This window comes from Amblyomma americanum, chromosome 5, assembly GCF_052857255.1.
Source record: "Amblyomma americanum isolate KBUSLIRL-KWMA chromosome 5, ASM5285725v1, whole genome shotgun sequence".
In the NCBI taxonomy this organism is placed as follows: domain Eukaryota; kingdom Metazoa; phylum Arthropoda; class Arachnida; order Ixodida; family Ixodidae; genus Amblyomma; species Amblyomma americanum.
This window is the reverse complement of record NC_135501.1, coordinates 73,677,774-73,698,059: the sequence shown is the minus strand read 5'-3', so window position 1 is coordinate 73,698,059 and position 20,286 is coordinate 73,677,774. Positions and strand designations below refer to the sequence as shown.

The 20,286-nt window shown below is 41.6% G+C and overlaps 1 protein-coding gene across 1 annotated transcript; it reads left to right on the top strand.

Annotated features, from left to right (window-relative positions):
- The first annotated feature begins 1,384 nt into the window (after window positions 1-1,384).
- On the top strand, window positions 1,385-19,490 carry LOC144133963 (uncharacterized). The gene is made up of 7 exons (XM_077667006.1): window positions 1,385-1,495; window positions 1,668-1,796; window positions 5,430-5,554; window positions 7,908-7,978; window positions 10,788-11,080; window positions 17,926-18,154; window positions 19,354-19,490. The coding sequence occupies exons 1-7, from the start codon at window positions 1,385-1,387 to the stop codon at window positions 19,488-19,490; spliced, it is 1,095 nt and encodes a 364-aa protein (XP_077523132.1).
- The last annotated feature ends 796 nt before the right edge of the window (window positions 19,491-20,286 follow it).

Here is a 20,286-nt window from a genome sequence, read left to right as displayed (position 1 = left end):
ATATCTGGCGTTGTCACGACCTTATACAGTCAGAACAGGGTCATATCTGGGCGCATTGCGACCTTATACGACCAAATAAGGTCTATATCTGGCATCATCGCGACATAAGGCCAGATCAGTGCCATATCTGGGCACTATAGAGACCTTATGCAGCAATACATTCAGTCTTAATTCATCTGCGGTATACGCAACATATCCAATATTGGCATCATGTGGCCCAGCTTCAATTTTTTGACACATTCAGCATGGCCTAGCTACATGCTTAGTTTTGACATATATATTTGTGTCGAACTTAGGGAGCTAGGACTCTCAATATTTCAAAATAATTCTTGTAAGCATGTACGTATGCTGACATAATTATACTTTGGGTTTCACATGCACATCATTATACCAGGTGTTCCATGTTTATTTGTCCAGGCTGTAAAAAATTCCCCTGCTCAAAATACTGGACAGTTTGGACCCAAACGCTAACTGCGGGCAAATTGACTTGGTCTACATTTTCTAATATTAATTTAACACCTGCATTTTCCAGAATCGGCTGAAAGCTGCAGTCGGCTGTGGCACAACTTTTCGTCAAAAGTTGTCAACAAGAGAAGCAGCCAATTTTACAGGTTGTGCCACTGTACTGATGCAAAGGTTCTCTCCTCACCAACTACATATAAAACTGTGAAATTGTTTCGCTTCGGCTGCTTTGCATAGAGCACAGAAGAAAATGTCTGTGCACCAATTGTAAGTTTTCTATACACACTGACATTGTCCATTGAAGAAAAGAAAGAAATCAAAGCCATTCTGGCTACAGCAGTCGGCATGATGCACCATGAAAAATAACAGCATTAGACGACAACATCGTGAACACTTTCAATCTTGCGTAAGACAAAATCGACATCAGACATCTCATTTACCTCATTCTGGAGAGTGCTCAGCGCATTGCTCAAGCCAACTAATTGTGAAAGATGTTTTTCAGTGCTCTGGGTTCCTTTAATAAGGCGCAGCAATTGCCCATTAAAGTTCTCAATTCAGCAAGATGCAAAAGCTGATGTATATTAAAGGAGCAGTGGCGTGCTCCATATAAGGCAAGAACACCATCAACGAATTTGAATAACAATTTTTCTGCCACATCAACCTGCTCGAAAGAAACAGACTCTGACATCAACATATAGATTCCACCAAGAAGGAGATTAAAGTGCTCCAGGTAAGCATCTGGTAGGATGCCAGACAGAACAGGAAAACAATAAAACAGAAGCCATGCACGCAGTTCATTAGCCTTCCAGTAGCACCTGTGCTTGAGGGAACGCGGAGTTCTAGTTATGTAATCTGGTGGCTTAATTGCTAGAAGTTTGCTGTCCATCAGATCTACCCGGCGCACAATGTACCATGGCTGACCATGATGTTTAGTGTCAAACCAAAGACAGAAAAATGTTCTCACCACACCAAGGAGGACACAGTGCATATAATGAACTACGAAGCCAGTGCTGCAGTCGAAACCTGGGATGAGGTTTGTAATAGTAGGGCCTTTAACACTTTTTACCGGATGACCTTTACTGACAGCTTGTTCAGCTTGCCGCCTCACTCTATGACCATTCCTTAGAGTGTACGTTTTCCCAGGGATGTAAACGTGTACGTGACTATTGCTTGGCAGCAGTTGAGATTTTCCTGGGTGCTCGCAGAATGAGCAACCATACAACAAATTAAATTGCCGAATTCCTTGCAGCATCGCTCTTGCCACAGCATCAACTGATGACACAGGAGCAAAGACATATGATGTTACAGTTTTGCCTGTTTCGGGGTGTCTCCATGTAAGCCCGTTAGTTGCAATGCGACGCAACTCCTTACAAAAAGGTTTCAGGAATGTGTTCATCAATGGTTTCACACCAAACCACAAGAGTGTCAGGATTTGAAATTTTTTTCGAATGAGAGGCGGAAGTTCAGGGATAACACAGTGGACTGAAAGGGATCTTCCGGAACTCTTGAATACCTGTACACCATCAGAATTCCAGAGGAGCATGAATTTAAATTGTGATGAGTGCGCAGCACTGCCTTGGTACATTGCGCCATCCACAATGTCTTCTAGAGGGTGATCACTGGCTGAGCTCACTCTTTTCATAAAATACTTTTATATTTTGTCATTTTCAAGAAATGACCTTAATGTGTCAGTCAACCTCATCTGAAAACAAAACTGCCACTCGCATCTTGGCACTCCTTATCACAGCTGGAGCAGGCTGTCATGTTCACTTCGAGATATTCCTGACAGTTTTTGCAAAAAAAATTGGGTCTCCACTTCTGTGCCTCTTTTAGATCCTGACAGCAACTTGAAGAATTGAAATGTTGTGTTTGGAAGTGTTTTGAAAGATGACAACAGAGCTGAAAAAATGAATGAAATCTGGTCAAAACACTCTCTGGTTAGTTTAGACATAAAAATCAGTATCATTAAAATTAGGCATGCGTCAAAATTGCTGAAAGCACTGCCCTCAAAAAGTGCACGCTTAGTAATGTCTGGGCTCCCAGAAGTGATTGGGTTACCAGAACCTGCAGAATTGATCTCAGATGTGGAACCGTTCATTGGATCATCGTCCTCATTATCATTCATGAGGCAGCACTGGATATATAACCCTCTCCATGGCCCAGCGCTGATGGTGACGAAGTGCCACTAACGCAGTGGCTAGGAGTCTCGCTGGAACCAGAAGTCTCACTGAAGCCAGAAGCCTCGCTGGAGCTTGCTGCAAACGATGCTTGCCAGCGCCGGCAGGTTTCGCGTGGAAGCTAAAATACAAATTATAAGTGTTTGCACTTCACACGAACATTTGTAGGAACTCAATTATGAGCTTGTACTTCTTGAAGTACTCCTACTTGAAGCAAAGTCGAGCTCGCGTCTGGTTGCGCCCCAATGAGCATGCCCAAGCTCGCTTCTGGTTGCGCCCCAGTGAGCATGCTATCAATGGCACATTATACATTCTCGTGTAATTGTAACAATCTGAACATGCTCTGAATGGTACATTATACCTTTTCCTCCAATTGTAACAATATGAAGCAAGCTTATAACAAAGCAAAGAATGGCAAAGCACAGGAAATGTAATGTAATGAAAGGAATCAAAAAGGGACATAAAAGACTTTCTGCACAATGTTTCAATATGCAGGTATGGCCATGCCAGAACGCACACTGAGGACAATTTGATTAAACTGCAATTGTTAGAAGAGATCAATTTCTTGGTATTTCATAGCTCTCTTCCAATCTCTTTTTAACAACAAAAATATATTCTTGCACTTTTATTGAAATTAGCTACCAACAACTGAAGTGGAAACCAATGTTCAGTTGGGCTGGGTTTAATGGCACTAGGCTACTAAGGTCATCATGCGCAAAACGCAAGGTTTAGTGTGTATATAGGTGATAGATATCAAAAGGGTTGTTTAAAATATCATATCTGGTTTAAAAGCTTTGCTTCTTTCAAGAATGAAATGACATATGAGGTATTGACAAGTGAATCTTGTCCTAAGATTAGGCTGGGATGGAATGGGTTGTTTCTAAAAAAAAAATCTCGAAGTGTTTTTTCCTCAGTTTATCCAGTCCATTACACGAGCATAAAATGTGCATTACTGTCATCTCTTCTCCACACAGCTCACATGCTGGTCTCTGATGTTTAGCAAGAATAAAATTGTGTGTAATGTGTGTGCGTCCAATTAGTAGGTAACTAAAAATGACTTCAATGAAACGGAAACCAGTGTGGACTAATATATGTGCATAAATAGAAAAAAGTGCTGCTGTTTATGCACCTCATTCGAAAAAAATGCCAGGTAGTGGTAACATGTGTACTTTTTTTTCTGTAGTTCATAAAGGCTCTGTTTTCAGTGAAAAATATCATTTATCAATAGAATTAGTCAGCAATACAGCCAACTCCTTATTTGACCTTGGTGTCTCTTTAAAGAGAGCATGGGAATGTGTAGCCTTTTAACGATGGCATAGCAGTGGCTAATACCTGGGAATCCAATGTGCTGGCTATTACAGAACACAGCAAAAACTTTTACGACCATTTTACCAAACATAGAGAAAACAGCCGCTCCTTCACTCTTGGGTGAATCATGATTCATGATTTCAATATTTCTGCGGAGAAACCCTCCTCAAGAAATCTCCTTCCACTCGAGGTGCCGTGAATGGCCTACAAAGGTTGAGATTAAGGCCAAAATGTGGCCCACAATCTGCATGCCGCTGTATGTAACATATGTTTCGTCATGCTGAGTCTTATAAACAACTTTCACGAGCAATTTCTACATTCACAGCCAAGTAAAACGTGTTTTGTGGGCTGCATGAACCAGCAGATGCGATGAAAGATGTCTGGAAACACTTTTGCGTGTGGAACTGGTCTCTGCTGGCGACGCACAGTCCATGCATAACAAGACGGTGTTCAAGAATGGTCTGAAAGCTAGTTATGTTTATTTGGGTTTCGTGTAAAATTTGTTGCCCTTCCCATTGCCCTCGCGAAGCTCAGGGCTCGGGTGTGGTGAAAACACCGCATGCTTCTATGTAGCAAGTTGCAACACATGCACCCTAACCAAAGAGTTCAACTCTCTAAAAACTAATGTCGCTTGCGGGTTCCAAGCAAGCTGGGAGCTGTAATTTCCAATGTGCTTGAAAAGCCGTGCCTTTTGCTGACGACAAACACTCCTTTTGTGGAACAAGCAAATCAGTATTCTCCTTGGACAGCACTACGCATCGAAAGACATGCATACCCTAAGGTGATAGGCAAGCTGTTGGTGCGCACATCCAAGATGCTCGCACAGGTTGGCAGTTTTTCCGATTCCCCCCAGCTTCCTGTATGCAACACGCCATTCCACACAAGTGAGCAGCTGTATGTCGAAGCTGCCACGCACATCGAGCTCGCTATTAGCCGCCAACTGCACTCGACAACTTGGCACTCGGTAGTCTGTGAAACATTTCTCAGGTGTCCAAAGACTTGAAATGTGCCCATGCCGCAGCATCATTACGCGATTATCAGTAGGCTCGGTATTTTCAGCTTTTAATCGAAAAACACTGATAAACATCCGCTGGCAAAAATATTATGGCATTGGTTAAAACCGAAAAATGCCACTTTTTAGTTGGTTCATCCTGGCCTAGGACCCATAATCAACAAAACACTTCCTATTTGCTTCCTTTCTCTGTTCAGAAACAGGCCAGCAGGCACTCAGAAAAGCGGCCCAGGGGAAGGTGGGGGCACTTGAGGCTCTGCCGTGCCAGCTGCCGAAATGAACCCACTAGCATCTTCGTTGCTCTAGCAATAAACAATTTGCAGCTATCTGTAAGTCAGCTTCTCTCCAAGGCTTGTTTTTCCAACAACATCTCAGTCCTGATGACACTTCCTCATTCTTCATAAAATTAGTACTAGGAGGACTGGTAGGAAAGCTGCCAATGAATTCAGTTGATATGAACTGATCAACAGAATGAGTGTACGGACGAGTGCAATATGAAAGAGTTCGAGTCAGAGTTCTGCAGTTGCCACCAGTACAAGGTGAACGCCGTTATCAACCCGCATATAAGCAGAGCAGCGATCGAGGAGCGCTCAAGGTAACACCGGCGCAACTAGAGATATACTTGAGGACATAAAGCTTTTCCAAAACTCGAGGAGCGATTCAAGTGAAGGTATGTTTCTGGTCACATGGAGCAAAATTTCGAGTCAAGGCATGTTAATCAATTTGTCCATTAGCCTAGTACCGTCTGCCCCTCATTTAGATTTCAGTGCAAGCTAGGAGAAATATACAATCAAAGAGTGCACATATGAGAACAGCATAAAAAATGATGTTTCCTTTTACTGCTACAATATTTCAGTTTCTACAGATGAAAAGTTAAACAAAAGTGTAAACTTTTATACGAAATCTAAAATTACAAAGAAGGTCGCCTGTTACAAATTAGTCAGACGCATGAAGGCAATAAGGCACCCAAAACTCACGCAACAAACAAAACATGTAGCTATGTTTAACATGAAATGTTTCACATAAAATGCAAGAGAGCTTTTTGCCAAAAGCAACACAGGAAGGCGTGCCTCTCACTGCTACTACAGACATTTATAGCTTTCTTGGCCTCGTATTCCCTCCAATCGCACCTTTTACTAATCATAAACAAGCATTTAAATCAGCAAAGTTTTTATCCTGCTCGAACTTTCTAATGAGGATCAAACTAACATTTCAGAATGATAATTTATTTCTTAAAGCAGCTAAGCAAGTTCGACACATTTCTGGTTTAAATATGAGACAGTGATTAGAAGGTTAATGCATCCATTGCCCATGCTTACTAGTGAGCTGTCTGCTTTCATGCAGCAACCATTACCTATATACATGTCTGAATTAATGTACTGAGTCAAGATCATGTGAAAAGTGTAGACTTTCTAGTTGTCCTGCATTCCACAGGTAATTTTTGTAAGGGCCGCGCTTTCTGCTTCGATCCATCTTTGAGTGGCAACGAAACCACAACAGTTCTTGTACCTGACGGAATAAGAGCAAAGTGTTTGAAATAGTTTGTCAAGGATATTGTACCCTAGACAATGTGACAAAACATTCGAGCGCAAAATCTATACACTTTTCATGCACTGGCAAGTTTTTTACTTGAACAAGCAATAAAATTATGTGATAGAAAAAAATTCAGACATACTCTGTAACAAACCTGCCACGCCATACGCATGGTAATATCACAAATGAAGTTTTACAGGACGTATGTTTTCAGAAAAAAAAGTTTATAGCTCTGCCTCGAGAAACAGCTTTGTGATATTGCCAGCGGATAGAGCACGTACGCACACTTCCCGTTAACTTTTGGCTCTCCCAGTACATGAAAAAGAAACCCGGAACAGTATTGTGGCCATGCATTTCCGAACACGTGGTGGGGTCATTTGTGCTCGAGCCGTGCCAGGCGGCGCAAAATATACAAAACTTTAACGCACGTAGTGGGTGTAACAGACAATCCCTTCGTTCATGTGCTGCAGCACAGCGAAACGAATGATAAACGCCCAAGCACAGTGGCAGAAACAAAGCTGGTACGCACGTTAGTACGCTATTTGTCACGCAGTGCACCGCTCTAGCTCTCCATAAGGATGCTCGCTTCGGTGATATGTATACTTACGTCGCTGAGTTGTTCACGCTGGCGTACTCCAAGTGTTGTTCGTTCATCAGGCCGACAAGCGCACACACAGTACCATGAATCGCTGTGCCTGCCGCAGGAACAACTGTGAGCAACGAACACACCGAAATTAGGGTTCTTAGGGTGCCTCGATGCACGCGCTGCGCGCCAGGCGCGCGCATCGATTGAGGCATCCTAACCGAACTTGAACCAAGAACCGAACGTCGCCAAGGCCTTTTGTATTTGGATGTTGATAGAAAACATCTGGAGAAGGCTCCGCTAAAGGCTTTATAAGAGTAAGGACACCAAATTTTAATTGTGTAGTATGTATGTAAGGGGATGCACAGCAAATTACTAAACACGAAAAGTAGCACAGATTGCGCCAAACAACAATAAACATTTCTTAAATCACTTTTTTGGGTTGTTTGGTTTCGGTTTCGATCATCGTAGGGCAGCTGTGATGCCACAGACGAATTCAACTCATGTATGTACGGTGCACAAAAACTGCAGAAAACCGGTCGCTGCTTAGTTCGTTTTCGCAAGCTCGTTATATTTCATATTGTCATATTTCATGCCGCACGCGACCAAAACAGACCAAAACGCGTCCGCTTAGATGACTGAAACCGAAACTATATGAGAAAAAAAAACGCATCAGCGCGCGTCATGTTCTGGCAGTTTGGCGGTTAGACTACGGTCCCGTCAGGCCGTTGGGTATTTGCGCTCGGTCAATGTGGTCCAGGTTTGCCCAACATTATAACCGTTTAAACGTTGGATTTTCTTTCATCCGTGCGCGGCCTTTTTTTTCTACAAGAGATCGTAACGGCCTGGTGTTTTTTGAAGATGAGAAGACATATGATGTCTTGAAAATGAATCGCATCAGCAGTAAGTCTGGTGAAGACCTTGCCGAGGGATGCGAAGTTGTTGTGGAGTGGCGAAATGAAGGGTCGTTCGCTGCTACACTCATCGGCGTTTCAGATAAGCCCTGATATTCATATCGCTGTTTAAGACGTACGTTTGTGCAATTCTAAATTACCCGCAAGCGTGTGGTCAGTTAATTACTGGTGCTGGCAGCTTCATGTGCGTGTATAGTTCCCGATTCTAGACAAGGCCAATTTGAACAAAGGGCGCTCGCGGAAAAGGATTGTGGCGCGATGTATTGCGGCTGTTATTTTTACGCCATGGTAATTAAACTGCCATTTGCCCCGAATCATCACCCAAATGCTCTCATTCGAGAAAAGAATTTTTTTTGTAGTGCTTACATCAATGTGGAAAATCTGCTACGTGTGCTGCATGTCTCGTTTTGTAGGCATTGAAGAAGAAATAATTCTTCATTGAGTGCTGCGCATTTCGTACTTGCTCCCAACCATAAATTTCTTGCTCATTTAAGAGTACGAGCACAAGCTCGTGCGGAAAATGGAAAAAAAATGATTTCACTTCAGAAAAAGACTGCACGAATGGAGTCGGGGAAAAAGGCATGATATTTTATCCTTATTTCTTGGTAGCGCTGTACGTTCTCGCCTTTGTGTGTGTGTGTGTGTGTGTGTGTGTGTGTGTGTGTGTGTGTGTGTGTGTGTGTGTGTGTGTGTGTGTGTGTGTGTGTGTGTGTGTGTGTGTGTGTGTGTGTGTGTGTGTGTGTGTGTGTGTGTGTGTGTGTGTGTGTGTGTCGTGTGTGTGTGTGTGTGTGCGCGCGTGCGTGTGTGTGTGTGTGTGTGTACGCGCGCGTGCGTGTGTGTGTGCACGCGTGCGTGCGAGCGCGCCCGCGTGTGCATGCATAGACACCTGCAATTTTTTTTTGTCGCCATTATCCACTCTGCAGTAACTGGTACTGCATATATAAAAAAATGTTGTTTCTGATCTGTATATTCTCCCTGCTTTCGTAGACCACAGCAAATAGCAAGGCTTTGAGATATTAAACAGTGATTGCATTTGCGATTGGGCAGGTCTAAGACGTGATTTAAATTTCATTTGCGTTAGTATATTTTGCATTTCTCAACGGCAGCTCTAAGTCTTTTGTTACTGGTTCAAAACAGTGCATGCCACTTAGCACTAAATGTACGTGCTGTGTTTGTTGTGTGGTGAAAAAGCACAGAAAAATAATTCTCTTGCTCCATAAAGTAGCCGTAGACTGGTACTTTTTATAGCATTCAACTTCATCTATCATGACAGGAGAGACAGAAGCAGAGGAAACACCGCCTTGCAGGCAGTAAAAAGTTTTCAAGATAAACATGACAGGTATACCAGTACACACGGCAGGTTACCTTCTTGACCATGTGGTGTTGTATGTGAAGTATTATTCAAATGTAAGTTAGGAATGCACTCAGTTAAGAATGAAAGTGCCCATGTAACAAAAGGTATATGGGGGTAAAGACTAATAAAAAAAAATTCCAAGGGTGCACATAGCCTCTCATGCCCACAGAATGCGAAGCATTTCAAATTTTGAGGGTGGCCGACCTGTATTTGGGAGTCACCACTAAGTTGGCCTTATTCATTTCAGTTGGGCACCTATAATTTTGGTCAACATCGGACGAAGTCAAATTTCAGGTGTCTGGTGGGCCAGATTTTGTGGGTGGACCACCTCAATTTTGAAATCATCACTGAGTTGGCTATACTTAAATCAGGTGGACACCAATCTTTGTCAAATTCTGACAAAGCCCATTTCTAGGGGTCCAGGTAGGCCAGGTTTTGGAATTGCAGGCAGACAGATTTTCAGCAGACACTTTTCAGTGGCACGAGCCTATTATTGCTTACACATAAAAAAAATCTCTGCCTGTGCCACAGGGTGCTAGAGGCAGACTGCGCTCTTACTGCCAGTGAAGCATTTTTCTTTGTTTTCTTCTATGCACCCAAGTTGAGTGTCGCAAAAACAAAGTTGAAAATCGCTCTATAAAGAAAGCTTTCCTATATACCTTATTGTCTGTTCTGCAGTCTCTTGGGGCTGTAAGGCTTTTAGAGTTCATGACCAGTAGAAGTCTAGCTTGTTTTGTAATTTTTGCAGCTCTATCTTTATGCAATGTATGCAAAGATGTGTTCAAATTGTTTTCTTCTTTAATATTATTAGAAACAACACTGCCAAAAGAAACAAGATGGCAACCTTCTAGCTTCTATCAAGGAAGCCCACGAAGTGGATCTGCACAAAGAAATTGATGATTTAAGGAAAGAAAATGAACATTTGCAGGGGCAAGTAAGGAAATACCAAAGTAAGTTTCTTCTGTTAGATCAGTGATTTTCGGAAAGAACAATTGCAGTCAATAATACACCCATCAGACTTTTAACCTTGTGTTTGGTGCATGATAGCCTCAGTTGCTTATGCGCCTTTAAAACCAACCCACAACAACAACAACAAAGCAACCTGACTGCTTGGGCCGCATGTTAAGTTTTAGCGCGGCACATAGCTGTAGTTGGCTATGGTGTCGCATTCTTTGCCAATGTAACGTATAAATTCCTGCCCAAACCAGGGTTTCGATGCTTACTGTTATCGCATAGGAAGTTTTACAAGAATATATGAATATTTTTGCACTTTTTCCTGGCAGTAGACTGTTCTGAGCAAATCGTACACGTACATTTGAACTTGTGTTATTTCCTGCATTAACTGTGGTAAATAATTTATAGGAGAACCCTCTGCCAATTTTTTTCCCTTTCTACTGCTTGCTATCAATGTTTGCTAAAGTGCGCGGTATCGTTTTGGCACTAGGGCTCGACGACTACCTCAAAAGAGCTGAAAAGCTCGTCAAGGAACTGGAGCAAAAAAAATGCCTTCGGCAACTACCCATCATGGACGAAGCTGGGCCATCTGGAGAAGAATCAACAGATGCTTCAACACTACCACCTGATGATAACAGTGACGCACAGGCCGCTAAAGATCCTGGAGAAGGTGATGTGGGACGAGTACACAATGAACAGCAGGCTCCTGGAGTCAGCGCAGCTGCGGCACCTTCTAACGTGACCATGTCATCACAGCTGCGGCACACATGGAGCGACCCTGGAGTAAGTACTCTGTGCGCAATGTTTCTGCCTGAAGGTGCACTGCAATGTCTTGTACTGGACATAGCTATACCACGACGCTTTGCACTCTCTGCTCTTGTCTGAGGTTATTTCTCTGGTATTCTTGACTTTTCAAGGCATTTTTGATGCCTTTTTGTTAACATTTGTCACGCTTTATAAATGTATCTTGTGGCTGTAACGAACACCTTGGCAAAAAATGTCTTGGCTTAAACAAGTGTGGAATAGAGCTCTACTGAAAAAAATATGCAATGCAGTATTTTCATACAGCTTGTCGGTAGGTAGTAAATTAAGATATTTCACCTTTCTTTATCTTTGAAAATGTTGCAGTTGAGAGAAACACTACTGTTAAGTCCACTTGATTCATTGGGCTGACATCAGGCAAAAAAAATGCAGGGCTGTCCTATAAGAAAAGAGACAACCTCCTTTCATATTGCAATATTTGAAGAAAATGTTCCTTGTATAATGGAGTAGTATTTATAGTGAAACCAGTGATTCATTTTTAAACAGTTAAATGAAGACAGGGCAGAAGCTCAATGAAAGTGTGACATTACCAGCAGTATCTGTTTGCCGCATTCGACCCGTGAGATAGCCATATTTGAACCTGTGGGGTATCCAGCCTATAGGTCTCAACTGTTTTGCATTGCATTTTCTTCCCACTGCATTATTCTGTATGAAAAAGTTTCTTCGCATGCCCTCCCTTTGTCTGTAGAGATACACTCAGTGCAACCCTTTGTAAGAAGTGACCAGAATGCAACAAAAGTAGTTCTTTGGGCAAGATGTGGTGTGGAAGAGCTCATCCTAAAATAAAGAAACACATTTGTTTCTTGCATTTTAAGCTGTATTCTATCAACTGAGAAACACAGGAAGAAAATGAGATTTTTTTTCCAGCTCCCCAAAAGCCATGAGTGTGAGCCATAATGTATAGGATAGTTAGAGATTCCGCCTGTCGGAAGAAGGGTTCATGCACTGTCAAATGTGTGGCACCATTCATCTTGTGCATTATTTACACTGTTTATAAAGTGCCATAATCATGTGGCAGTGAAGCAGAATCGACATTTGAGCTAGTTGGTATTGCATCTTGTAAAATTATAAAGCACGCTCAGGTCAAGAAGCCTGGTTCCATAGGACATGTGGCTACTCAAGATTCTGGTAAATTTGCACCATTTGTTTTCAGCCGTTACCATTGTTTTTTTGCTACAGGACGACGCAACTCACAAGACTGTAGCAACCTTGCACATCATTAAATACAAATGCTCGCATTAGCCACCCACTCATCATTCATCACATCTGAAAAGTTTTTTTTTATATCAGCCACTCACAGAGCATGCCGTTTGTTAGGATCATTGGGTAATTTTAATGCGAAAGCATTTCTTTGGTCATGGCTGGCGTGGACAAAGGCTGTCGTCAAATGTGTCATCAGGACTGCCCGCACACTTTGAATCACCAACTGCATGGAGAATTAACATAATAGTTCATTAAGGAAATATGTAAATAGTAGGAGTAATTAAGTTAGTGAGAGGTTTAAATTATTCGTTAATTATTGGAGCAAATTAAGTTGTGGACAGAGCGTGTCTGTAAGAACTGTTATCAGAGCATGTCAGCCTGAATAGCCAGATAATTTGACCGAATTTGGTATGCAACCTAATTTGAGTACGGCCACATCAATAGTCATCTCCAAATTTGGATGAGCCATCCCCAAAATTTGGCTCCTTTCCTAGACACTCGAAGTTTTCCCTCGTCAGAATTAGACCAAAATTGATGTCTAACCTACTTCGATAATGGCCAATTCAATGGTGACCTCCAAACTTATGTGGGCCCACCTCGAAGTTCGGTCTCTATAGGGACCTCCAAATTTTGACTTCATCTGAGTTTGACCGAAATTGATGTCTACCCTAATATAAGTGTGGCCACCTCAGTGGCGACTTGCAAATTTGGGACGAAATTCTGGTGGGACAGCCCCAAATTTTGCCCTTTTACTCCAGAAATTTGACTTTTTTCAAATTTGACCAGTAGAAATGCACGTGGAACTCGTAACAGAATAGTGTAAGGAACATGCAATGCTTTCACATTTTGGCAAGTAAGGAGATTTAAGTGTGCCCTTGTAATTGTTCAGTATATTCAGGGTGTCTTTCAAAATATCTTTTCAGATTCTTTAACTTTCCTTGTTTATCTCTGACTACTGCAGCAAAACTTTCCTTACCACTTCAAAGGGTGACAAATGTGATGGACCTATAAGATGATAATACACATCAACCATTCATACAAAGAAAAACAGTTCACTGAAACTAGAATGACACAATAGAAAATATTTGTTCCTGTTTCATAAAGCCAATTTTTTTCTTTAAGGATATCTTGCTTCAATCTGCGACTATTACTTCTCCTGTACGTATTTAACACGGGTTTCAGTTTCATCCAAACATCTAAAGTTGTGATGTGTGAGCAAACATTTTTTAAACCATGATAAAAGTAGTAAAAATTTGGAGCAAATTAGGTCAAATATTTTCATGCAGTTCAAATAGCAAGACAGAGCTTAAACTAAAAGGGAAAAAAAAGTTTCCACAAAGCACGAAATGAATAGACACTTCTACATATCCTTTACATCCTTTGCCACACGGTAATTCCTTTCAGGCATCGCATAATGATTATTGTGAGGGTACAATTTATACAAGTTACATCTTTGTTCATGGGGAAAAATTATTCCGGTATACATTTAGGTTTACATGCTTGACTAGAGAGTTAGTGAATATTGTCATGAAACATTGGGGAACTCTCCTACACATTCTGCAAGTAGAGATCCATTTCCCGTTTATGCTCATGCAAAGGAAAGGATATTTCTTTTTTACTCGCTGATTTTCCCTCACTTGTGGCGTGATGTGCACCTGTAAGATACAGTTTGTGCCACACTGCTACAAAACAAACGAAAATGACTGGATATGTGCAGCAGCTGTTTTTGTTTAACCATAGCGCAACTAGCCTGTGTTTGTTTTGACTTTTTCATGGCCTGTGAGATCAAGCGGCCAGACACAATTATTTCCTGAACTCATTTCATGCCAGGAGATATAAAGTGCACAAATTGCGCACATTACAGGTTCCAGCTTTCTTAAAGAAAATACTGGTGCACACAGCTATGTTTGCTTAAGCAAAGCAACAACTAGTGCAGGACAAACGAGCATATTCATGCTCCCTTCGTTGGCAGCAAGAAAAGACTTACTTGTATATGATGTTATTTATTTATTTATTACTACCTCAAAGGCCCCATTGAAGGGGTATTACTGAGGGAGTGGGTAACAGGGCATAATATTGCTTCAATCGATGACTTCAATAGGCATGGATCCGTATGAAGCACGACGTGGCCGGGTAAGTCATTCCAGTCTTTTGCGGTGCGTACAAATAATGAGGACAGATGAGCAGATGTGCGGGCAGGCGGAGGATAGGTGGTCTTTTCATGATTCGTGCGGCTTGAGGTGAGGTAGGCTGGGATGATAACAGACTCGTGCGGAACATGATAATAGAACTTGTGATACAGACATAATCTTGCAATGCGACGTCGGCTAGTTAAACTTGAGAGATGAGCACTGCGTTTTAGTTTTGGTGACACTTTCGTGATAAGAATAAGCAGAGATGAACCTAGAGGCGCGGTTTTGAATTGCTTCTAGCGCATTAGAAATATTATTTTGATTAGGGTCCAAGATAGCGCATGCGTACTCAAGTTTAGGCCATACAAATGTTAGATAGGCTAGTGATTTCAACGATGGTGGTGCTAGACGTAACGTTTGCCGAAAATACCCGAGGACGCGATCAGCTACCTTTGAAATTTGTGTGACATGGTAGGACCACCTAAGATAATGCGTTAAATGTAGACCTAAGTAGTTTTAAGTTGTTACAGCGGTGATTTCTCAGCTGGCAATAAAGTACTTTTAAGATGGGTGAGAGTGACGCCTGTGGAAGGAAAGGAGAGGTTTTTTCACGTTAAGCGACATTAGCCATTTATCACACAAAGATAATATGGAATATATGTCAGATCGAAGGAGCTTGTGATCATTGTTAGTGTGTATAGGACGGTAAACAACGCAATCATCAGCGAACAAGCGTATGTTAGAGTGTATGTCAGTTGGTAGATGATTTATATAAATGAGAAAAAGAAGGTCCCCGAGAACTGTGCCTTGGGGTACCCCAGAAATAACAGAAGAGCGGGAAGATGAGCATTTATTAGCAAAAACAAACTGTTGCCAGCTAGTTAGAAAGTTACGAAACCAGGCTAGAAAAAGGGAATTGAGATAAAGATGTGAGAGTTTCAAAAAAATCCGCTTTTGTGGAACTTTGTCAAAGGCCTTTTCTAAATCTAAAAAGAGGGTGTCCACTGTAATGTGGAGATCAAGTTTAGCGCTTATGTCATTAATAAATAGAGCTAATTGTGTATCACAAGAAAGGTTCTTTATGAATACGTGCTGGTTTGCGTGAAAAAAATGAAAAGAAACTAGAAATTTCGTGATGTGAGAGAAGATTACGAGTTCCATTAGCTTTGATGGAACGCTAGTAATAGATATCGGACGGTAATTGTGACGAGAAGATGCAGGCCCTTTTTTTGGTACTGGAATGACTTTACCCACTTTCCAGTCGTACGGCACAATGCCTGATGAAAGAGATTGCTGAAAGATATGAGAGAGCAGTTCACTTGTGACATGTTTTGTGTTCTTTAGTGCCTTAACATAATGTCATCAATACCTGCTGATGAGGTTAGTTTCAAAGAGTCGAATATTTTAACAATACCATGCGGTTCGAATGATATATCGGGCATAACAGGGAAACCAAAGGACCGAAAACCAGGTAGATCACCGTCTGGTTCAAGGATAAATACAGAACTAAAGGTTTGGTTAGGCACTTCGGCAACATCCTGTTCGGCAACTGCAGTGTTATCATCGTCGCGAAGTGCTGTGTTGCTAGGGTTAGGATTAATGCATTTCCAAAACTGACGAGGGTTTGTGCGCAACATTCCGGGGAGTGTGGTGTTAAAAAATGTTTGCTTAGATTTAAAAACTTGGGCGTTATAAACCTTTTCGGCTTCGTAATATTTCCTCCACGTGCTAAGGTTATTATTTCTTCTGGCAGCCCTAAAAAGCCTTTTATTCTTATTATTGAGGTGTTTTAAATCATTATTAAACCAAGGGGTAGAGACGCGCTCACTCATATACACCTAAATTGAAAAGATGTTATGCCAACTTTATCAGATTCATGTGCTGTATGCGCGCAGTATCATTTTGATTCACAAAAAATACATAGACCCTTTGCACAAGTCAACTTCTCTCCATAGCAAAGGCACTTCACCTTCGCTGCCGTACCATTTTTTAGGCAGAAAAGGTGCAGCACTGGGGACACATGTGGTCCTAATAAAGCCACTTGCCTCCTTTCACGTTTCACTGCCAGAATAGTAGGAGATTGCCAAGCTTCTAGTTTCGCGCAAGAAGTGTGAAAGGAAGCCGATTTTCATGTGTATACACAATAGGAGGCTCAGAATAGTAGTTTGGAATAGTGCACCCAATTCCTGGGTCATATGCAGCCATGGTGAAAGAGCTTTTGCTTCATCACCAATCAAGAGAACTCTATCCAGTGATTGCGCTGAGTAAAAATTGTTTCTGTAGTGACTTTTGTCTAGCCACATTAAAACACTTTTATGCATGAGGAAATAGTCCCGCCGCGGTGGCTCGGTGGTTATGGCGCTCGGCTACTGATCTGGAGTTCCCGGTTTTGAACCCGACCATGGCGGTTGCGTTTTTATGGAGAAAAAACGCTAAGGCACCCGTGTGCTTTGCGATGTCAGTGCTCGTTAAAGATCCTCAGGTGGTCGAAATTATTCCGCACTACGGCAACTCTTTCTTCCTTTCTTCTTTCACTCCCTCCTTTATCCCTTCTCTTATGATGCGGTTCAGGTGTCCAGAGATATATGAGACAGATACAGCACCATTTCCTTTCCAAAAACCAATTATTATTTTTATGCCTGAGGAAATTCAATTCAAAATATTCCTGTCACTTTATTCCGACATGCATCTGCACCGAAAACAACTAGTTGCGACAGCTTAGGTGCTTAGATCCAGGCTTGAAAATTTATCTCGACACTCGTTTTTATGAGAAATTGGGCACTCATGGCAACACCTATATTTTGATGCAAAACATGGCTCATGTGTGCACGGCGTATTTGTACAGAATAGTGGCTGTGTAGCTTATGTGAAGCATAAGTGTTGTATCATTGGATAGCTTTTGTCAAGTGTAACTGCACTAAACTAACTCTAGGTCTTAATTAACATTATTTAGTTATCTGTGATTAAAATTTTAACATTAAGCTACAGCATCAAATCATATATGATTGGATAGCATATGTCGAATTTAATTGGACATGCCTAATTACAGGTCTTGGTTAGCGATTAGTTAATTGTGATTAACAATTGAACTGTATGCTACAGTGTCATATCAAATAACATTGAAAAACTCTCGATGAGTAGAATCCAAAATAAAATGCTGAACCACGTAAAAACCATGCAAAAGCGCATTTAACTTGGTTAAAAAAAGCAACAGAAAATGAAACACTAGCTTTTAATGTTTAAGTATTATCAGAATGTAAGGAGACTTAAGGGCCCCCAGTAGCTTTTGTTCTTTTTAACTTATTATAACTCAGTTTGCTGCAGAAGTGGTCTCCTTTTTATTAGAATGCAGTAGCCTGTTGATACAAGCTACCTTTTCCTCAATTTCCACTTAAGGAATTTTAATGTCACTGTTAGGTTAGATTTGAACTTGAAACTTAACTTTATTTGGTGTGTGCTTTGTTTTTGCAGGTAATAGAGTTGGAGCCTGGATGTGGTGTTTTTGTGGCGACATTGTCTGTCAAAAACATTGAACAACTGTCGAAGACTGCGACAGCGACTGCTCGTGGCCTGCTGACAGCTGTGTTCACGAAGCAAGCTCTGCTGACTTGCTCAGTAAAATGCAATCGTGCCAAGGGGACGCACAGGCTTAGTGAGCAACGGCCACCGTTGGAGCCAGCTGCGATCAGAGCCATTTTGTGTGAATTCCTGCATTTTTGAATCTGTGACTGTTTAGTTTCTGCTTAATTAGCTGCTCTCTTGTTTCTGCCTTAGTCTTCGGGTGCCCTTGCTCATTGTTGGAGGTGTACTAAACAGTTTTTTTGTCATTTATTGCAGTTCACTGATGAGACAAATTAACTGATTGCACTGGCTCTATGACCAAGGTGGATTATGAGTGCTAAGATATATGATATGCTTTAATTTTTGCTGTGATGCATAGTTTATCATTTTGTGACAAACAAGCTGGCTGTTTCCTTAAAGCCTGCCCAGCGTACACGCAAATCTGTATTGATTGGCACAGGTTTGCACCATCAATATTTTTTTCAAATTTGACAGAATGAGCAGGGTGTATATTGCTAAGTCAAAATAATCAATGCATGGTCAATTAAGGTAAAGGAATGGATTTGAAGGGAATGAAGGCAAGCACAGCTTGGGTAGCAGGAAGTTAGACAGGCAGATGATATTATGAAGTTTATGGTGATAAGTGGCCTGCATCCAACTCTAGAATGTGTTAATTGGAAACATGTCATATTAGGAACTTTTCAGAAGTATAATAACGTTATACTAGGGCTTAAATTTTTGGGAATGTACTGCGCGATGGTAGTGCACTTTAAAAAATCCACTGCGGTCGAATTTTCATATCAGAGGTGCTATAGTGAAGGTCTTTGGATTGGTGGTGCAAAATCTCCCAAAGTTGCTTTGGGACAATAAACCTCATGCACATTTGTTACCATACGTTTGAAACCGAAACTGTGGCTGTCACGTCACTACTAGTGTTGCTCGTTGGCACTTCAGGAGAATAAAAAAGCACTTCCGATCATTAAGCATTTTTTTGTTGAGCCCACACATACAGACTTCACTTTCATGGAAGATGTGCATGTTTTTAAATCAAAGCACCCTGCCTCTATATCTGATAATAATTATTGTGTTCTGCTGCTGTTTGCTCATTTGAAGAAAAATAAGTGCTCACAAACAGAGCTGAAATATACACTAATTTATTTTGCAGCAGTTACTTTCAAAGCGCACGTTCAAGTCATTTAGTTGTACAGAATCAGTTAAATTGATACATGTCTGCATGGAATAATTTGGCTGAAGTAGATATAAAGGAAGATATACTGAAAATGACAAGCACTTATAATCGGTCATGTGTTAATTAACTGTGGTTTTTATCTATTTCAGCCTACACCAAGACCACGGCCGCGAAGAAGGGGTGGGAATTCTCAGAGAAGATAATTTTGCAGTCTTTGGGAACGAAGCTGAGCGAAATGCGCATTGAAAAGGCAAAGCAGCTATCTGTGCAGGAAACAGCTGCTTGAGCTTTTCACTGCACATTTTGCTCAGATCTTCAGTTAAGCACGACGTGCGCGCCAATCACGGAGGCACACGTGTTCCCGTCAGGAAGGCGGGGTGGTTCGACGACTCCGGTATCTGTGCGCGTCGTCAAGATGAGGCTGTACGCCTTCTTCTTGAGCATTTATCACGCCCAAAAATAGCTGGGCCCAGTCCTGTATTACGTGGTACAACCATATCCTCATAAATTTGCTGAGAAGCATATTTTAAGGCCGACTAACGTGACCAGCAGAAGACACGTGTGCTGGGTTGTACTCGTTAGTCGAAAAAAAGAACTTTTCTCACCTAATTTACCCTCTATATTATCTTAAGTGCATAGGCAATTGTTACGCTTATAAGAACTTCAATAAGCTAGCTTCCTGGATAATCTTTTGTGTCACTATGAAGGGGGGAGTAAGAGCGCTCACCGTTAGTGTTCAGCTGCGTGCAGACGGCTCGCCGCTTGATCGATTGATTACTGTCACCATGGTTCCCTGAGGGCAGCATAAACCCTTTTGTAAACTCCAAAAGCCAGCCTTTCGTGCGTAGCGAAGAAGCAGCTTGACACAGCTGCCTTTCATCTTATCGCGACTATCGTGCGTGGCTTATCCCGTACCCACTTAGCCTTCTTGAACTGCAGCCACTTTCGTCTTCTTGTGACTATCGTGCGTGGCTTACCCTGTATCCACTGTACTGCAGGCCTGGGCGCCTATATAGTCAGTCAATAAAAATGGTACTGTTGCTGATTTGTATTCATATGCATATTGCATCTGCAGGAAAGTC